At 39.1% G+C, this 20,157-nt stretch overlaps 2 protein-coding genes across 5 annotated transcripts in view; both read left to right on the top strand.

Annotated features, from left to right (window-relative positions):
• Window positions 1-10,374, top strand: lhx9 (LIM homeobox 9). Of its 3 annotated transcripts, none has more exons than XM_046050399.1 (5): window positions 1-675; window positions 1,594-1,796; window positions 2,839-3,194; window positions 6,666-6,868; window positions 10,087-10,374. In XM_046050399.1, the coding sequence occupies exons 1-5, from the start codon at window positions 496-498 to the stop codon at window positions 10,141-10,143; spliced, it is 999 nt and encodes a 332-aa protein (XP_045906355.1). In that variant the 5' UTR covers window positions 1-495; the 3' UTR covers window positions 10,144-10,374. The 3 variants fall into 3 exon arrangements, with proteins under 3 accessions (XP_045906355.1, XP_045906354.1, XP_045906353.1); XM_046050398.1 differs by lacking the exon at window positions 10,087-10,374 and adding an exon at window positions 7,504-9,641 and having other exon boundaries at window positions 6-675; window positions 2,842-3,194; XM_046050397.1 differs by lacking the exon at window positions 10,087-10,374 and adding an exon at window positions 7,504-9,641 and having other exon boundaries at window positions 7-675.
• Window positions 10,375-16,918: 6,544 nt separating this feature from the next.
• The window catches only part of nek7 (NIMA-related kinase 7), a 70,882-nt gene continuing 67,643 nt past the window's right edge, over window positions 16,919-20,157 (top strand). For both annotated transcript variants that reach the window (XM_046050798.1, XM_046050799.1), the window contains exon 1: window positions 16,919-17,187. The gene's annotated coding sequence lies outside the window, so the exon portion shown is untranslated. The remainder of the gene's footprint in view (window positions 17,188-20,157) is intronic.

Raw genomic sequence — 20,157 nt, 5'->3', positions numbered from 1 at the left:
GCTTTGCGGGCTCTTCACAAATAGGACACGGTTCTCAAATCCAGGCAGTCCCAACCTGACCTCCAAGCACCAAGGAACCCCTGACTGGGAAATCGGGAGAGAGAAATCACCAAAAAGAAACAACAAAAACTTTGTGTCATTATTTTTGGCGAGTGTTCACACTGTAGCCCCCCCTCCCCTCCTCCCTCCCCACCACCACTACCACTTCCACACCGGTTTGTCGCATCATTTGGACTATATATTTTTTTCCTGGAGGAGAGACAATCACGGCAAGAAGGAAAAAGCTGGTGCACCACCACCACCACCACCACTCCTCCTGTCCCACCCATGTTGTAGTTTCTTCGTTTTTTTCTTTTCTTCCCGTTGCCTTTGCACTCTGCCGAGGAGGTGATCTGAATCTCTGGGGTTGTGTTGTTGTTTTGTGTGCCTCTCTCAGAGCCCCAGAGCCCACTTGGATGCGCTGAGAGAGCGGGGCGCAGCGCTGCAGTACAGTATATGGAAGTTGTGGGCTGCAAGGCAGAGGCAGGCAGTTGCACGTTGCGTCCAGGACCAGGAGCCATGCTTTTCCACGGGATCTCCGGGGATCACATCCAAGGGATCATGGAGGAGATGGAGAGAAGGTCGAAAACGGAGTCGCGCCTGGCAAAGGGCATGCAGCTCAACGGGAGAGAGTCGGTAAGAGCCTGGTCGACCTGTGTTTGAATTAATGTTATAACGGTTCTAACCGACGACTGTGGCACCGTTAACCTACAAGGAAATGTTGCAGTTGTTTTGGGGTAAGTAAGAGACCTGTTAGGAGGATCTGTCAGTTACTTCTTTGTGTTAAATAATTGTTAAATATTTTGGTCTAAATGTTTCATCTAAAATGAATTTTCTCTTTAATAGCCTACTAATTTAAATGTCTTATTAAGATATATGTATATGCTCAATTATCTGCACCAAATAATTACTAAAACTAGAAACTGGCTGCAACTTTACATGCAGTTGTCTTTAAATATATATGTTATATTACTCTTGACAACCAAAAAATTATACATTATAGCAGTAATAGTTTTGCTGTTGGCAAATATAGACATTTAAGAATTTTAGCTATTATATACCTACAAAAACTATTATTATTATTATTATTATTATAATCATTATACATTATATTTTTATTTTTATTTTGACTGGAAAAATATTTAATTTTTCTGAGCTGGCCTATATTCAGTCGCCTATTTTAAATATATATATATTTTCCCTCAAAACAAAAGGGAGATTAAACTAATAAAATGTTAGGCTAGCAAAACAAATTTCTGTCATTCTCCTCTATATTTAGTTTAATATATTTGGAGCCATAGTTGTTTCATAGATTATGTTATTCCTTCAGGGGAGCCTATGAACACACCGAGCCCATATTTGTTCTGCCAACAGCGTGTTTAAAGTGCTCTTCAGAAGGCCTTGCCTTTATAGGTGAAAAAAGTTTTAATTTCATGGCAAGAAAATTACTAAGGGCTTTCTGTTTCTGCTTTTTCATAATGTAAGTTGCATAAGACTTGCCCACCAGTCTCTTGAAGGAAGTGGTTGCAATGAGCTCTCCTCTCTCTGACTTAGACCATGCCTTCTATGAGCCCGGAGAAGCCTGCTCTGTGTGCCGGCTGTGGCGGCAAGATTTCGGATAGATACTACCTCCTGGCCGTGGACAAACAGTGGCACCTGCGGTGTCTCAAATGCTGTGAATGTAAACTAGCGCTGGAGTCGGAGCTAACCTGTTTTGCCAAGGATGGGAGTATCTATTGCAAGGAGGATTACTACAGGTAAGAAAAATGAAGGTTAATCATTTACATAATTTTAGTTTTTAGTCTAAAGCCTTCGTGTCTGTCATGACACGCACGCGCGTACACCCACCCATGCACACAGTGGTCCATTTATGCTACTGACTTTATAGGAAAATACATTTTAAACTCGTAAATGAATAAAAATATTTTTTTACAAAAACCTTTGTACAGCCACTGTTAACCCTGATTCAACAGGCGGTGGCAATTAATCTGGAATCATGTTGAAACCTTTTAGGCCTCATTCTTGTCTCAATAAACAGTCTCCTAGGGGTCCTGTATGGTGTTAATTAGAGATAGCCTAAGTTATGATTTTATATTGTACTTTTTTTCCTTTGTGGTTCAGATGCAGAGTGTATGTAAACTACATTAACTGAGTCACCCAGACAGAAACAAAGGAGCTTGCACAATTGTACATTTCTATCGTTTTTGTTTAAACATAATCTAACGTTAGTAGCTTTTGTTAGCATGTACCCAGCATGCTCCAGTGTGGAAAAAAGGCAAACCAATTAGGCCTAAGTTTTTTATTGTTATGGAACAGATATGTTTCCCTATATTTCAGCATAGGTTTATTACCTGTGTTTAGTGTTCACTCCACTGCCAAGAGCTTAGCAATTAGCTTTATCACACTGAGGAGGCTGCAGACCGACCTTTTTACTTATTTAAAAGAGAAAATATTCGTACATAGCAATGGCCTATATCGAACAGTCGTCCCTCAGGTGTAGGCCAGATGTGGCTATATTAGCTCACAATGTAACCTCAACCTATAGACCTGTTATAGTATTTCCATATGCGCTGAAGCTGTGTCAGATATAGCCTAGCTTACACACCTCTTTGTTACTGAAATGTACGAGAAAAGAAGGCTAGGATGTATGTGCCAACAATCTAGTATGTCCTATAAAACAATGACAGTGCAGGTTACAGGCTATACTATTTTGGTAAATTTACCCAGCGCTTCTGTCATGGTGTCTGTCCCATTTGGTATCTGTATGTATGAGGTGTCTTGACGATTTGTCTGTTCCAGAAGGTTCTCCGTGCAGAGGTGCGCACGCTGCCACCTCGGGATATCGGCCTCGGAGATGGTGATGCGGGCGCGCGACTCCGTGTACCACTTGAGCTGCTTCACGTGCACCACTTGCAACAAGACGCTGACCACGGGCGACCACTTCGGCATGAAGGACAGCCTGGTGTACTGCCGGCTCCACTTCGAGACGCTGGTGCAGGGACCGGACTACCACCCCCAGCTCAATTTCGCCGAGCTGGCAGCTAAGGGTGGCGGCCTCGCCCTACCCTACTTCAACGGCACCGGTACTGCACAGAAGGGAAGGCCGCGCAAGAGGAAGAGCCCGGCCATGGGGATAGATATACCCAGCTACACAGGTGAGACAGCATGCTGCTCGGAGCAGGGCCTCACGCCCACAAGACGTAGGCCTAAATATTAGAAAACAATGTGTAAATGGTCTACATGGTCAGGTAGTGGTGGTGAAACCTACAGCAAAAACACAGAGCCAGAGATTTATCCCTAACTGTAATCAGCTCAATGAAATCAATGTGGAATGAAACACCAAGCTATTCCATTCATGTGGGTTTAATCCTTCCACTGAAACACCCTGGTCGGTCCATTGGTCCTCGTTTAAGAACATTTGGTTTACGAATTCTTCACTGAAATCTCCGACTTTGCTGACCAAAGTGTCGTCGTATTAATTAAATTTTTATTTGCATTTAAAAGTAAATAAAAAGACGGCATCAGAAATTATTTAAGTCAAATCACTCACAAATAGCCTACAAAAAGTGAAAACGTAATTTGATAAGATTCAAATTCAGGGTACAAACTTTTCCATCACGCAGGAGACCCTCACTTTTTAATCCACACAGTTTAATCCTCAGTGCCTCAGCTGGAGCAGCCGTAGGTCTACCTTATAGGCTATGTCTGAAATGAAAACTCATGTCCTGTAGGCATTGCAAATGTAGGTGAACTTGCCTGCGTGTAACTGCGCACGCAGCCTTTGGCTAATTGATCCGCGGCTTTCTTTCCACGCGAGTTTAACGCGTTTTTAACCTTTAAACTGTGGCGTGTGTTGCACGGGGAATGATCGAAATTTGACCTCACCGTCAACTTAGATAATTAACACTAATTTAGGTCAAAATAAATGTGTAAAATTGGTGTGACTGGGGCAACCAAAATGTAGTTTGAGACTGTTGCGAAAAAGCGTTGCCAAACTCATGTTTTGGACGCCTTTGCCTTTTCTTGGAAGATAAACTATAATCGTAATCAACATTGAGTTACTGTTAAATGTAGGTTTCATCTCAAATCTTGCATTGATTCGCTGAATGTTATAACCCGACTCCCACCCCCTGCTGCGTCCCCATTTTGTTGTCGCTTTCTGCGAATTAGTGTGCGGTTGAGAAAGTTTGTCATTGTGCGCCAAGTTTCCTCTGTTCCTGGTGAATAGGGAGGAATAAGGGTAATCTGCGCGTTAATTGTTCTACGTTAATTGAAGGTGACGTTGGAATCTCTGGCCTCCTGTGCGGCGGACAGCACAGTTCTCAGGGACTCGGCAGGGCCGTGCAGAGGGGCCTGCTGCAGGGAGAGGCCAGGAGCTCAAAACACAACACTGTACCGTCAGCGCTCCGGTTGAAGGGGCTTTAGTTTGTTATTTGCAAACACAATGCCAAGAGATTATGCAAATCCTAAAGTTCTCATGGATGCCTTAATAGGAAAATATCCATTGTAGCGCTGTGATTTCTTCTTTAATTGCAGGATATACTACAACAAAGCGTTAAAATATAATGCAGTCAAAGGGAAAATAAAAAAGAAATCCAAAACAAAATCCTACAGAGATAGCCTAAACATAAAATACTGCAGGACGACGTCCCTGTGAGCTCATTATTAAGCACCACAGACACGAGTAAAGGTCCCAGTGGGGAAATTATGTTTTTCATTTGGGATATTTAAATATAATATAAGTGAGTATAAGAATATTTTCTCATTTTAAAACAGGCCTATTGGCATCATTAGGGATAAGTGGCTTGTCTGTTTTTTTGGTTCGATCTTGACATTTTAAATGTTCTTATGTGATGAATTTATGACGTTACAACATTTAAATTAGACCATAAACTAAACATTTTAAATTACATAGAAAAATAAGATTAATCAAATTAGGGAACAACAGAAAAATCTGGTTTAGATAGTTTGTCTTTTCCAAAGTGCTTTTTTTCCTGTGTTGTGTCAAAACATCACCAACACACCAATCATTCCTTTCTCATTATAGTCTCAGACTGTTCAGGTTAATATATCGTTCTGCAGATCAGGAGACTCATTTTCATGACAAATAGGATGAGGTTTTGTTTGAGGTTTTGTTTCTGCTTTAGTGAGCACATTCATGTTCATTCTCACCAGGGAAAGAAGTGGGTCTACTGAGGATTCCACACCACTCTGTAAAGTTTGGTCTTGTTTGGATATAGAGACCCCTAGTGGGTGATATCTAGTGAAACACAATCCAGTGAAGGCTTGAACAGAAGAACACAGATGTCAGTGATTGCCATTTTAGTGGTGTGTATAAGTGTCAAAAGAAGAAGTCGAATAAACATAGAAAAACATATATTTGAGACATATGTCTCAAAAAACATAATTTACGGCATAGTTTATTCAATCTGCATCTGCCTTATTCAAACTGATATGTAATGTAAATCAATTCAATTCATTTTTGAGAAAGTGTTTGCGCTGCATCCCTATGATGAACTGTTGGTTTAATTAATTTGACTTTTTATCAGGTACTGAGAAAAACAACTGGTCAGCATTTTAGTTACAAGGAGACAAGAAAATCAATACAACTACTATATAATTTAGAAATCCTGTGCTTAGTCTTTGCTGGCTAGATTTCCCCTCCTTTTGCAGTAAAGTAAGATATGAGATCTAATGAGATCCAGCTCTAACATAAATACTAGATTCTATAGGAAAATCAAACTCAGTAAATAATTGATTATCATTAATTGTATGTCATTGCATGTTTTGGTTGCAATCATATAAATGTTTAAGTATCACATACTAATTTAACTTGCAAGTATTTATTTGGCATTGGACTTTTCTCTGCCATAGCAGTATAGAATTATACAAAAAAAAATTGTAAAACAATACAATGGTAAAAAAAAAAAGTTATGTATTATTTCTTAATGCAGTGATAAAGGTTTCGGCAGCACTGTTTAGCCCAACATGTGTTTAATTTAGTGGATCCATTTTTGCATTTCACTATCTTTAAGTATTTTACACATGTAGTACCAAGCTTCTGACAAATGAGGCCCATTAGGCCTATTAGTCTTTGCAAACACAAGCAGAAATGATTTAGCCCGGTCCCAGTGTATTGTTAAAATACATCATTCTGCTTTTTTAAAACATGATAACACACATTGTAATTGTATGTTATAAATATACGAAACTTTCATTATTTACCATGATGGCATATGATAGATCTGTTAACATAGCAAGTCAATGAACTTTCCACAATCAAGTCCATAATTGATAGCCTTAATCTAATACACTTAATTGCGTCTTTCTTTCCCTGCAAAACCTGACCATGTAAAGTAGTGCAAGATTACATTAATTAGTGACATTTGCAAATAATTAGATTTGAGCATTTTTCTGATTTCAATAACTTTATCTTGATAGTAGTGGAGTGATCTACTTTATCACCAGTTAGTTGTCTATCACTTGTTGAGCACAGTGAAAATGAATTCAGAAGCAAAAGAATAATTTTTAGAAAATAAAATTACTGGCTGAGTTGAACATTTTTTTTTGCAGTTGTTCCTTTTGGACTCTGAGCCCCCCCTGTGCTTTTCTTTCTGCCCTCTCAGGCTGTAACGAGAATGACACCGATCACTTGGACCGGGACCAGCAGTCCTACCCTCCAACACAGAAGACCAAACGCATGCGGACCTCCTTCAAGCACCATCAGCTGCGGACAATGAAATCCTACTTTGCCATCAACCACAACCCAGATGCCAAGGACTTAAAGCAGCTGGCCCAGAAAACAGGCCTCACTAAGAGAGTTCTACAGGTAAGCAGATAGCCATTCTTCTTACTGATCTGATCACCCCATATCTGTGTCTCCACCCCACTCCTCCTCCATGTCCCTCTCATTTCAGACTCAATATTATCAATTAAGCCATCTCTTTGATTTTGTTTGTTTGTTTGGTTGGTCCATTTAGTCGGTAGATGTATATCCAGGGGTTTTTTATATGAAATTTTGTAGATTCTTTAATGCTATTTTTTGGGAAAGAAAGGAGAAAAGTCGTTCTTAAGCGTAGAAACTGAAGTGTAAAACAGTAGTGATCATTAATAATGAGAGTGCACATGTCCTTTTTATCTGTGGAACAGAAAAGGGTGTAATTCAACTCTCACAGATAAAAAAAATGTAAAAGGATAGGATTAATGTTTTGATTTACTATTAAAATCCACATTCTTATATTCAGTGTTCAGGAGCTAACTGGTTTATTGTTATCTGCCCCATAAGCTCAAAATAATGTATGAAAATTATCATATAAAGATTTACATATAGGGCAAGGGCAACTTGATACAGTAATAGCTGTGATAACTTGATATGTAAACTACTGTACAAATGAGTTGATACTTTCTTTTTAAAAATTAATCCTAAACACAAAAAGTAAAAGCCACATTGGGATTGGTTTGCAGGTTTGGTTCCAAAACGCAAGAGCCAAATTCAGAAGGAACGTTTTGCGACAGGAGAATGGAGGTGTTGATAAGGCTGATGGCACCTCACTCCCTCCACCCTCATCTGACAGTGGGGCCCTGACCCCCCCCTCCAGCGCGGCCACACTAACAGACCTGACAAACCCCTCTATCACTGTAGTGACCTCCGTCACCTCTAGTTTGGACAGCCATGATTCGGGGAGCCCTTCGCAAACTACCTTGACAAATCTTTTCTAACAAGCTATCTCTAGCAGACTGATTTTTTATCTGATTTTTCTTTGGTTTGTTGATTTTATTTTATTTTCTTTCCTCGATTTTATTTTTTTAAGTGACACCTTTAAATCTACCAGAGACAGCTCCTTGGAACAGAAAGTGCTGTACTGTGTACACAAACAAGAACAACAAGAGAAAGAACAGCTGCAACCACATTAAAACACGAGGAAATCATTTTAATGTGTAGCATTTGAAACCGCATGGCAGCGGTGACTGTAGTTGACTTACAGTATGCAGAGATTGATTTTGACGGGACATTTTTGAGTTGAAGGCATTTCAAAATTGTCATGGATTCCACAATTCATTGGAAAAAAATAACTAAACTTGAAGCTTGCCTGGAAAACTAGATTTCTCTTACTTGATTTGACTTCATTTGTACATTTGTATTGAATTATGATAAAATGAGCCCTTCTTAATTTATGGTTAATTGGTAAATTTTAAAATAATATGAATATTTTTCCCTCAGAAACCTGTATATGTATGCACTGTGTTCGCACTATCCAATTTAAAGATTTTTTTTTTTTCTGTTTTGGAATAATTTGGGAAATAAACTTGTAGAATGTTCTGTATATGGGTAACTCCAGAAAACAGGCTTTAATTATTTCCGAATGTTTCAGTCTTTAAGACTGAGTTGGATGGAATCAGACATTGAAGTATCTCACAGAGCTACATGTAAAACGTCTTGAAAAATTGCATTATAAGCACCTAACCATTGCAGCTTATATGGCAGGTAGATGCTGAAACCACATACATTTTGTCTTGATTTACAAATCTACTGTGATAAAGAGAAAGAAGCAAATCCCATAATCTGTACAGTGGTAACTGTTCAACATGTAATGCAGTCATATAATAATTGTAAATCGGCGAGAGAAATTCAGATTGGAGAACAGTTTATGGACACTTGTAATCGATTGTTTTCATGACACAGCACTTTTTCGGATTTGTTGGCCTCATAGATTAACCATAGTCAAATTGATAATTCCTAGTAAACATATCCATATATCCACAGGTAAACTCAATTGCACAGTGACAATATACTGCCCAGTGAAAAGTGCATTATTGTTTTTATCATGTTGCTCAGGGTAACGATGTGATTTTAAAAGGGAAATGGAGTAAGGGTGAAAAATTAACTGGTTGCGACGTTGCAGACTAGATTTATAGAGCTGACATGAACCTCAGATAGGTGGAGTCGTAAGAGGCAGCCAGTGGGAAATCATTGTCCATGTGTTCTCCTTTTTGGCCATACTTATACTTTCTTTATGACACTTGCCACTGAACAGACCAAAAACATGTTTCTTCTGGCTGAAAGATAGAGAGGAAAGAAAGACAGAGCAAATCTTCAATGGAGTTGATACATTTCATTGTGAGCGTCACAATTTGTTCTATTGTAGAACAAAGTGGTACTCTAAATCTACTTAATGAAGTAGATGCCTAACTCAGTTCTACTATGTGCCTTATGCTATAACTTGGGAGAAAGTTTGTGAAATTCAGGATATATGTGTTCTTTGTTAACTGATTCACATCCTTTTGACGCCTCACTAGTTTTGTACTGTTTTGCATCTTATTTCCGAAGATCTTTTTATGGTGTATCCTGTTAAAAAGGGGGCAGCGATGTCATAGAAAGCATTTGTGCACTCTTTCAGATATAGTTGGGTAATCCAAGAACCTTATATATTGATCTTCGTGTTAATAGTTGAGTACAGTAAGTGTTCTATCAAGATTGTCCATGTTTCCCTGTTTCTTGATAAAGATGGTGTATAGAAACTATTTCCCCTTAAATATTTATGGACCAAACGGTTGTTATATATCTTATTAAATTTGTGTGAATAAAAATACTTTGCTTTAAATGGGTTTTATTTTTCATTACACTTGCCATTTTTTGTGTTCTATCTTGAAAACAATTTTCGTTTATCACATCAACAAATGAGAAAGCATTCAGTTATTAATGACCAGTTAAACGTCCTCATTTTTGCTTCCATTTTTAATTTTAATTTCCTATTTTATGATGTTTATGGTTTTTAACGTAATGCCCCATGGATTTGCATCTAAACCCTGCAGTCAAAAATATGAAATTGCTTTTTAATGCATGAACATGGCTTTAAAATTTAAATCAAAGAATGCTGCAAAGCACATATTGATATATATATATATATCTATCCATCTATATACATATATAGTATATATTTATGCATAACATATTGGTAAATCTAAAATGAAATAAGAGTAAATGCAGACCCCATAAAGCCAGGTTGCTCTGTAGTTAATATATTCTTACTCTATTATTTCTTTCAGGGAGAACAAATCTTGGGGCATTACAGCCATACATCCCGACGTTTGAAAATTCCCTAAAGTATTAACAGAAGGGGGAAAACTTTGATGGGAATTCATCACCATTGAAGACAAAGACAATATTAGGATAAGATGATAGCATATTGAGAACAAATAAACAACCAACATAAAACCTGTTTCAGTTGTAAATGTACAACAGTATATGTTTCTAAACAAAAGTTTGTCCTGAATGTTTGAATCCATCAACGGAGGAGACCCCACAATGTATGATATTTATGATATCAATGTGAAGAAAAAAAAATCCATCTGTATTGGACTGGTAAATGCACAAAAATGAGATTAAAATGTATTGTAACATAGTATAAAAACTCACAGAAAGTCACAAGATGTGATTAAAAGACAGGAGGCATCCAACATGACAACAGTGTGAAACGGTATGGATGTTACTTACGAACACACACACACACACACACCACACAACACACAACACACAATCTTTCTCCCACTGCCTAAGCACAATATATATACCCACAATCTTTGTTCCACCATACACACTGTTACACACACACATACACATACACAAATGCACACACGCTGCTGCCCCCATGCACCCCCCCCCCCCCCCCCCCCCCCCCCCCCCCCCCCCCCCCCCCCCCCCCCCCCCTCCCGCCACCCCCCCCCACCCAAGAATCAGCTTGCTAAATAGAAGTTTTCTTTTGTCACAAGTGTCATTTCATAAACACATGGCCTCCTTGAAACTCGGCAGCAGGATGCCCATCAAATATGATGAGTGTATGAAGAGGACTGCAGAGCTGGAGCTTTGCCATCTGGCTGTACCGAGGGAAGGAAGTGAAAAAACAAAGCAGATAAAGAAGAGATTCTCATTTTGCATGCGCCTCATCATGTTGTTAACATTTTCCTTGAGATGTATATTATTTCCTTTGATTCATTGTATGATTCATTGTCAGCTGCAAAATAAAGCATATGAAAATGATGTCCCTGATGCCCATATAGTACCTCACAGTGGAAAAAACACTCCTATAGATTATATTACATCTGGCTTTTTTGTTTTTACTATTTATAGTACAACATAATTTTAGCTCTGTTTCACTCAAACTCCAAAAGTGATTTAAAACAGTCAGACATTTGCACAAGTACATATTTTTCTGAAGGCTTTGTAAAGGCTGAAAACATTCAAGCAATTCTATTGACCAGTTTCAGTCATGTATGGCTGTGATAAACATCCTGTAACATAGGCAAAAACATGATTGCTTCAGTTAGATGTTTGGCAGTGTCTCATTACTTAGAATTAATGTTGGGTGTGCACGCCATATAAAGAAGGTGTGTTGTGAGAAAAAGGAGAAATAAAAAAAGAAGAGGGAGGGGGAGAGACTGAAGCCACATGGGGACCAGTAAACAGGCTGGTGTTGAATTCCAACAATGTGGAAAACAGCAAACACTTCAGTCAGTCCAAGAGGAAACCTCAGTCGCTGGGGTGCCTGTGCGCTGTGGCAGCAGGGCTGTGTTCCCTGGGTCTGATGGGAGGACGGTGGGCGGGTTGACACCACAGAGCTACAGGAAGCAGGGCTGGAGCAGAAACACAAACAAATGCAGGCAGCCCTGCTCACTTTTGGAGCTGCAGGATGAAAATTCTGGACAACCTCATGGCCCTGTGTTGACAAGAATTAGGGATTAGCTGCTGGGCTGTTGGTGACTGGAATGCATCTTATCGGTAACATTTGTGTGTGTTTGTATAAGCCATGCTTTATCAGTCACCTTCTTGCAATAGGATTGCTTCACCCTATTCCAGATATGTTGGTCTTTATTTCCTAAAAATACGTCAAAGGATAGGAAGAATGCAAAAATACAGAGCTCCCTTAAGCATTTGAGCACTATATGCAGCCTATCCATGATATTGTACCACAAAATCCAGATATATCTTGATATAAAGAGATAAACCTAATTTCAAACTGTGATCCTTTATTTTATATTAATCTCAGTGTAAAAAGATAAACACAGTGTTATCTGTCTGTCCAGAGATCTCAACAGGTAAGAAAGGAGGGCTTCTGCCAGCTGACATCCTCCTCCACCTCCCTCATCTCCTCCTGTTAAATGACAGCCTCTGTGCACAATGACGATGCACAAACAATGCTGGCAGTGGTGTATGTTTTCTGTCATACAAGCAGGCTGTTCATAAGACTTGGGTGACTGATATCTGTGACGCTTAAAAATAATGAAAAAGACCTGAAATGCTTTGCCATTCAAGCTCAAATGAAACTAAAAATACACACCATTGCATTTAACACATAAGCAGATCTGAATTGAATACAATGTGCAATCAACAAGGACATAGTAAATTAAACTCACAAGTGGTTCAAAGATTACTCATCATGGTGTGATATCATTTAAGGCCACACAGACCAACTAGCTATTTCTGCAGAACACAATTTCCCAGAGGTTTGGCCCTTTGTTGGCAACCCAAGCAATTCAATAAGTTTGAGACCCAGATACATGGCAGTTTATCAGAGTCGGCTTTTTACAAACCTGCCAAATTTGTGACATTTGACACAACTGAGGCCTGCATATTTGCTCAGGTCCATATAAAGGTCAAATGCGATACCAACAACAAGGACAAGCGCTTACTGTCCATCACAAAAAATATTAGGGGAAATCTCCAGTGTCTATAATCATGTTGACATCAGATATTGCTCAGTGACAGCCATACAAACCAAATCAACAATTGCCACATCATATTGGTGTCCAACATTTTATAGATATCAAAGCTATTCTCAGCATTCATGAGGTTGTAGATGGTCAACTGAATTCGGGTGGGAAGCAATGTGTGTGTGGATATTTCCACAATAGTTCCCTACTGAGAGATCAGTAAACTCCAGGAAACTGTGTTTCTGCAGGCACACACACACATACACGGTCACAGAGACTTTATCACACATTATACACACACAGTGACAGGCGACAGGGTCAAGACAAAGTATAGAATGATCACTGAGGCATAGGCCACACCTGCAGTTTACATGTTGCTCTAATAGTGTTGTTTCTATTGCCACTGCTTGTGTGTGTGTGCATGTATGTATGTATGTATGTATGTATGTATGTGTGATATTCTGCCAGTTCTGCCTCAGCTCCCTTCTCTCATTGCTAGGCGCCTATTTAACCTCACCTCACACCCTGCTAACACAAACACACACCGGCACTGGGACACACACAAACACAGACACACACAGGTAGATGTCAGAGGGGTGACGATGTGAATGAGACACAGCAAAACTGCGATGTGTGTGTGTGTGTGTGTGTGTGTGTCAGACTGAGGCCTACCCCGCTGGTTGATGCAAAGCAGGTGGAGAGATCCTCTGTGCTGGGTGTTTGCCAATGTGTGTACATGCAAGTACACAGGGCACACACACTAAAACACAACACAGACACACAAAACAGCCATTGAAAAACAGATTTTATAGAGTGTTGTAGGCAGAAATAATATGCCAGTTTTGTCCTTCACATTATCCGACTATCTCTCCTGTGCCTCATTTGCGCAGTGCTCTCCACATGCCATAAATCCTCTATTTCTCTGTTGTGCTGTTATTCTATATTTACAGGTATTTGTTATGTGATGGCTCACATCTAGACAACCTTGAAAATGCGGCGATCAAGGCTGATAACTACCGTTTGCAATTGCACTTTGAAGACAAAACAACATTAATTAGCGTATAAAATGGAAATGCAGGCGTCACATGCATGCTGCCTCCAAGTTTGCCTGGGTATATGAAGAGAGAGACAACATTTCATACATATTTCCATCTGTAATCCCTTTCTCTTTTCCTCTGATAGCTGTGCTCTGTGAGGTACATAAACAGGAAGCTCGTCTGCATTGATACGGCATGTTTCAGTGTGTGACAGGTCATCTTTGTACTGGTAGAGTGTAACCTCTCAGTTCTTGCTAAACCTTCAGGATGCACGCAGCTCCTCTCCCCTCCATCTGCCGGTCTCTATGAAGTCTGCACCCGATCACAGGAGCTTTGACTGCAGCTTCTGTCTCTACCACATTGCAGTCATACCTAACCCCTGAGCCAGATCAACAACACAGAGGGAAATAAAAAAGACATGAGTGAAAACATCAACATTTTTTTCTTTTTAAGTGTCTAAAATGTGCGTTCAGCCCCTGGGTGCAACATTTCTGCATATATAGCAATGAAAAATTCAGGTAGAATTGCACTGAAATGTGTATGTTGAAGAAACGCAAAACTTAACTAGTGTGCATGTGAAGTAAGACTATTGCAGGGCTTGTTCAGAACAACGCTTCTTAGTGGTTTTAATCATTGGAATACAGTGTTTTACTAATGACCTGAAATTAGCCTTTTCCTCAGATCGATTTTGGCTGGAAGTGATTCTAGATGTCCTGGCATTCGTATTCATAAGCAAGACATTAGTGGTGAAATTATTGTAAATTCAACTTATTTGTCATCAGATGATTACATTTGTAGGCAATTTTGTTCAAAAGAAGGCCCAAAATATGAGTAAGAGTTTGTTCTAACACATCAGAGTTAAATGTCACGTTTACAGTAAAATGTCTAAAGCACCTCTATGAATCCAACGATTCAACCTTCATCATTTCCCCTGGAGGGAGAACCTTTTCCATCCTGGTTACCTGCAGGCGACACCAGAAAGTTTGAAGGGGAAGAGAGTGAAATAGATGACGATACTCTCTTCCTGCTAAAAAAAAATATCCCCAAATCAAACGGACACCCTCTCTGTTAAATAAACAATATCAGCAAAAAGAACACAAAAAGTTTTCTATTGGTTTAAAGCACCAGATCAGTGCAGAGAGCCACTTTTAGAACAATGGAAATTCAACACATATTATTAAACAGTTTTCTACCAAACAGACGTGGAGGCATGCGTGTTGAACTAGAGGATCTCTGGGTGCAGCTCCCCTCGCAGACTGATGCATTACTTTTCATCCATCCATCTAATTATTCCCTCAGAAACCTGAAATTTGAAGATACAAAAGACCGTCCCTATCTGTCACTGAGAGCCATTGATCTTATTGAAAGAAAATGTGGGTGTAGAGGAAACCCAATATAACTCATGCCATTAAATTCCACACAGCATTATTCACATACAGAATTGACAGATTTCTGTGAGACGTTTCTTTTAATCTTCAACTGTTGTTGAAGAAAAAGGGGGGAAATATTCTACACTCCAGGCATCTCTCCCTTTTCCATATTTGCAGTGAGGTTAACAAAAACGCCTATTGAAGTAGGGAGAAAAAACACAACCCCACCTAACTTGTTGATTATTAACAATGGGGATGGGAAGAAGACAGATGTGTTTCCTGTGTATCAGCAGTGTTTGAATTGTCAGTCTGAAATCAGTACTGAAGCTTTTATCAAAGCGGAGTAAACTGATCAATTCCAGATGCTCTCGCTGTCCATGCAAGTCAATCTGCAAAACCACTTTTGTCAATAAAGTCTCATGATATTCCCAATACAGACTGTGGGTGTGTTATGGGACGTGTGGGTACTCTGCATGCACGTGTATAATGATAGCAAGTGAGACTGTGTGTCGAGCTGTGTGCATATAACTGTGTTAGAGAATCCATTAAGGCTTGGCTGCCTCCATCTCTCTATTTCACACATGCAGTCACATACATACTTACACAATGTCAATGAATGTGTAGTTTTGTTGTAACTTCAGAATATGTCACCCTCAGTGTTTAAATAACTACGTATATTTACTGACTAATAAAACTACAGCAACATTTGTTTACAGTACTAACTGTCATTATATGCCTATTTCTACTTCTACTCCTCTACAGTTCAGAGGGAAATATCGTACTTTTTATTCCACTACATTTATCTGACAGCTATAGTTACTCTGAAGATCAAGATTTTACACCAAAAACATATAATCTACTTATAAAATAGGATGCAGTTTAATGGATTAAACTGCCAAACATTAAATAAAATAGCTTGACTTTATTTAGTTGTTATCTCCATGACATTGGAGCAATTTCATCCGCTGATGAAGATTGTGAGATGCAGTTCAAAGCTCAGGAAAAGGATACGGTATTATAAGTAGCACCTTGATTTTAGGTTTGTCTGATCAAACTACTATTTCCAAGTTTGAGATTTAACTTTCACACTAATGTATGTAAAGTACTGTAGTTAAAATTGGCTCAATATCACCCAGCTAGTCCAGTGGATTGTCGGCAGAATAGGCTGACATAGAAAAATAACACTTTAGACAATCAGGACTTGCTGCATACACATTAATGCTCAAGTAGCCTACTAACTATCCAAAACAAGTCTAGATTATCAACTGTGTATCAACTGGTAATTGTACCACACCCTTAGGTGCCCTAAAAGCTCCAATTTCAAATGAAATTTTCAGTTTTAGGTCATTCATTCAACTGCAAATTTCATCAGCGAATTTGCACCACTAATCAGCTATGTTTGGTCCTGCATTTTGATCTTGTGGCACTGTACTGTAGGGGGGCCCTATCTTAAAATGTGAGATGCAGTTGAAAGCTCTGCAAAAAGCTAGTAAGTGTTCTTGAGTTAAGATGTTTTTGTGAACTGTTTCCAAGGTCAAGAATGAACTTTCACGCTCACCAATCACTTCCTTTCTCTCAGTAAATATCTTGGAAATGTTTCAGACACGTGTAATGGGAAAGAGAAAAAAACAGACGAGAGCTGTTTGTGTGGTTTGAGTTTGAGTTTCCCTGTTGAATCTCGCGGTATATGACAGCTTCCCTCCACTGTTTGACACTTGCGCCTCCCCTGCGCTCCGGGAATGCTGGGTTGTTTACATTACTGGCACACGGGTCAGGAGTGTGGCGATGAGAGGGGCCTAGTGGAGAGAGACTGTCTGAAATCACGTACACACTCTCGACTGGCTCTACAGCACAGACTGTGTTTTTGTTAGCTCTCAGGCAACGGTGCCACGCAAGAAGAGAGGCCAGCCGAGTCGACTTTTTGGAGCGACCTTGGAAGGAAAGGGAAAGTCAAAACAAAGGCAACCGCCATACCCATCAGGAGAAACTCTCAAGGCAACAGGAATAGCTTAGCAACAGAGACTCACTTCCTGGTAAGAACTGAGACACCGTTAGCTCACAGTGAACTTGTGAAACCGTACTAACGCTACATTGTACGGCTTACGAACCACTTATAACCTGTAAACACCTGTATTTGAACTTGGTTGGGAATTGACCGTCTTACAACGCTCAGAAGTACTCATAAATTCTGGTGCAAACACGATTCTGGCACTCACTTGCAAAACTTTCTACGAAGTTTGCTAGCTAGCTTAGCTTGTTAGCTAGCATGTCGCATTGCTGACTTTCTCTCCCTTGACACTTCACAGTCGCCGCTGTCATTTAAAGTTACCAGTGACATCGCGACGTTATGATTACAGTGTGTGAAAGAACAACTTTCTTCTAACTTAGCGTCATAACAAAGCCATACAAGTAAGCTAAACCTGTGGTGGAATGACAATAGCCAAATGTTACAGCAGCCTTTACAGATGCCATGCTACAGTGTTGCAATGATGCTGCATTAACTTACAGATCACTGTTACTGCATAATTACTTACTTGTAAGGGCGTTCTTATACAATTATAGGTTCTATTCTTAAAGGACAGTCTTGTGACATTGCAGAATATGTCTTTCTTAACTCTGAAGTTGTCATGCTCATGATTTATGTGTTTGTCTTTGCAGTGTAGTTTGTGTATAAGTTAACCTGTATGTGTGGTTACGATTGTCTTCTGCAGAAGCAGTTACCGTTCTTGAAAGTAATATATGTGCAACAGCAAATAGCCATTCAGCCCTACAAGCTTAATTTACTTAGGATAATTAAAGTGACTACCTATTATCAATTGGACCATTTCTAGAGGAACTCCATTTAGATAAAACAGAGTGATGTACTACCTTGCGAGTGAACAGACAACATTAGGCTGTGCCATTATAATCGTCTACTTACTTTTAGAGAAAGGGAGACTTTCAAAGTCAATGAGCTTATTAAGTGGACACCTTTTCTTTGCCATTGTATAATGCATTGTAAAGCAAATGTTATATCTGCATCCTTTAAATTAACTTACACACTACAGAAGTTGCACACTGCAAGCACATCATGCATTTTTCCAAGTAGAGAGCAGAAACTTCTAGTACACATATCCACACCGTATCTGCTTGGACTAAGCTTAACCGGCAACTTCACCTGAGTGTTCACTCAGCCACGCTCATTGTGATGTGTATGAATTATGGAACAAAAAATTGAATGATTAAATACAGAGCTGATGAAAGTAGCATGTAGGTGATGTATAAGCTTACAACTTAAATGAACTGATTAAGTGAGATAATGATAAATAAATGCAGAGCCACTAGCTAGGGTTTTTCGTATCTCAGGCGAGGCAAAGGTGACTTACTAAATTTTGATTTATGAACTTTGATTTATTATTTTAATAGGATAATAGGAATTTTATTGCCACCTTAACTTGGCTAATAGTGAACTGGCCTATGATTGATACATTGACTACATTCCAGTCAAGATGATAAATGTTTAGTGATAAATGGCATGCAGAGTGTAATAAACAGAAACAGTGTTTAACGAATGAAGGTACTCTTATTAAACCATATCTTACTAATGAATTATAAGAAGAAATATATTCAGTTATTTAGATTTTATACAGCGTTAGTTCCAACCCTCACTGATGTGCGAATATATTGTTAGGCTACAACCAAAGTAGTTAGCAATCTCACACAAGGTTGCTTCTGTATTTTTTTCTTAAAACTTTGTCCATGTTTACAAGCCTTACTACCAAAAAAATGTTTCTTAGCCATTAAGTCATTTTGTGTGTATTGTTTTCATCTTTGTCTGGAAAAAGACTTGGCTCAAGTGCTGCTTCCAGCTGTCTGTTCTACGCTGTTAAACACCATAAGAGTTACAGCCTGGAATACAGGGTTTATTTGAAAAAGAACTACTGGTAGCTGTAAAGAGATTGTTTATTTGAATGAAAAATAAACCAAGAAGTATTCTTTTGGGAAAAGAATGGCTTTCTTGTGTGACTCACTGCTTTTTTTGTGAGTCAGAATGGTTATTGCAAAACCTTTACATACTGATTGCATCCACCGTTCTATTCAGACTTTAGTGGACCATTTTGTAATGGCTGTTCTATTTTAATAATAATTCTATAATAATGATTATCAGAATCACTTATTGGCCAGGTATGTTTACACATATGAGTAATTTGATGGCTTACATTACTCATAATGCACATACATAAAACATGCATAAACAAACAGGACAGCAAGCTCAACAGACACAAACTACCATGTAGAGTTACACACATAATTAAAACAACAACATTTAAAAAAAATATATGTGTGTGTGTGTATAGATATATCTATCTATCTATATATATATATATATATTATATATATACACAGTGAGGAAAATAAGTATTTGAACACCCTGCTATTTTGCAAGTTCTCCCACTTAGAAATCATGGAGGGGTCTGAAATTGTCATCGTAGGTGCATGTCCACTGTGAGACATAATCTAAAAAAAAAAAAAAATCCAGAAATCACAATGTATGATATTTTAACTATTTATTTGTATAATACAGCTGCAAATAAGTATTTGAACACCTGAGAAAATCAATGTTAATATTTGGTACAGTAGCCTTTGTTTGCAATTACAGAGGTCAAACGTTTCCTGTAGATTTTCACCAGGTTTGCACACACTGCAGGAGGGATTTTGGCCCACTCCTCCACACAGATCTTCTCTAGATCAGTCAGGTTTCTGGGCTGTCGCTGAGAAACACGGAGTTTGAGCTCCCTCCAAAGATTCTCTATTGGGTTTAGGTCTGGAGACTGGCTAGGCCACGCCAGAACCTTGATATGCTTCTTACAGAGCCACTCCTTGGTTATCCTGGCTGTGTGCTTCGGGTCATTGTCATGTTGGAAGACCCAGCCTCGACCCATCTTCAATGCTCTAACTGAGGGAAGGAGGTTGTTCCCCAAAATCTCGCAATACATGGCCCCGGTCATCCTCTCCTTAATACA

The sequence above is a fragment of the Micropterus dolomieu genome, linkage group LG05 (assembly GCF_021292245.1).
Source record: "Micropterus dolomieu isolate WLL.071019.BEF.003 ecotype Adirondacks linkage group LG05, ASM2129224v1, whole genome shotgun sequence".
NCBI lineage: Eukaryota > Metazoa > Chordata > Actinopteri > Centrarchiformes > Centrarchidae > Micropterus > Micropterus dolomieu.
The sequence above is the reverse complement of the archived record's forward strand: the minus strand, read 5'-3'. Positions and strand labels throughout refer to the sequence as shown.

Bases quoted from the DNA above. Each gene is read 5' to 3' on its own strand.
- lhx9 (XM_046050397.1), top strand. From the start codon at position 496: ATGGAAGTTGTGGGCTGCAAGGCAGAGGCAGGCAGTTGCACGTTGCGT. The intron at 676-1,593 runs GTAAGAGCCTGG...TCTCTGACTTAG, and splicing joins AGCTCAACGGGAGAGAGTCG to ACCATGCCTTCTATGAGCCC. The intron at 1,797-2,838 runs GTAAGAAAAATG...TGTCTGTTCCAG, and splicing joins TGCAAGGAGGATTACTACAG to AAGGTTCTCCGTGCAGAGGT.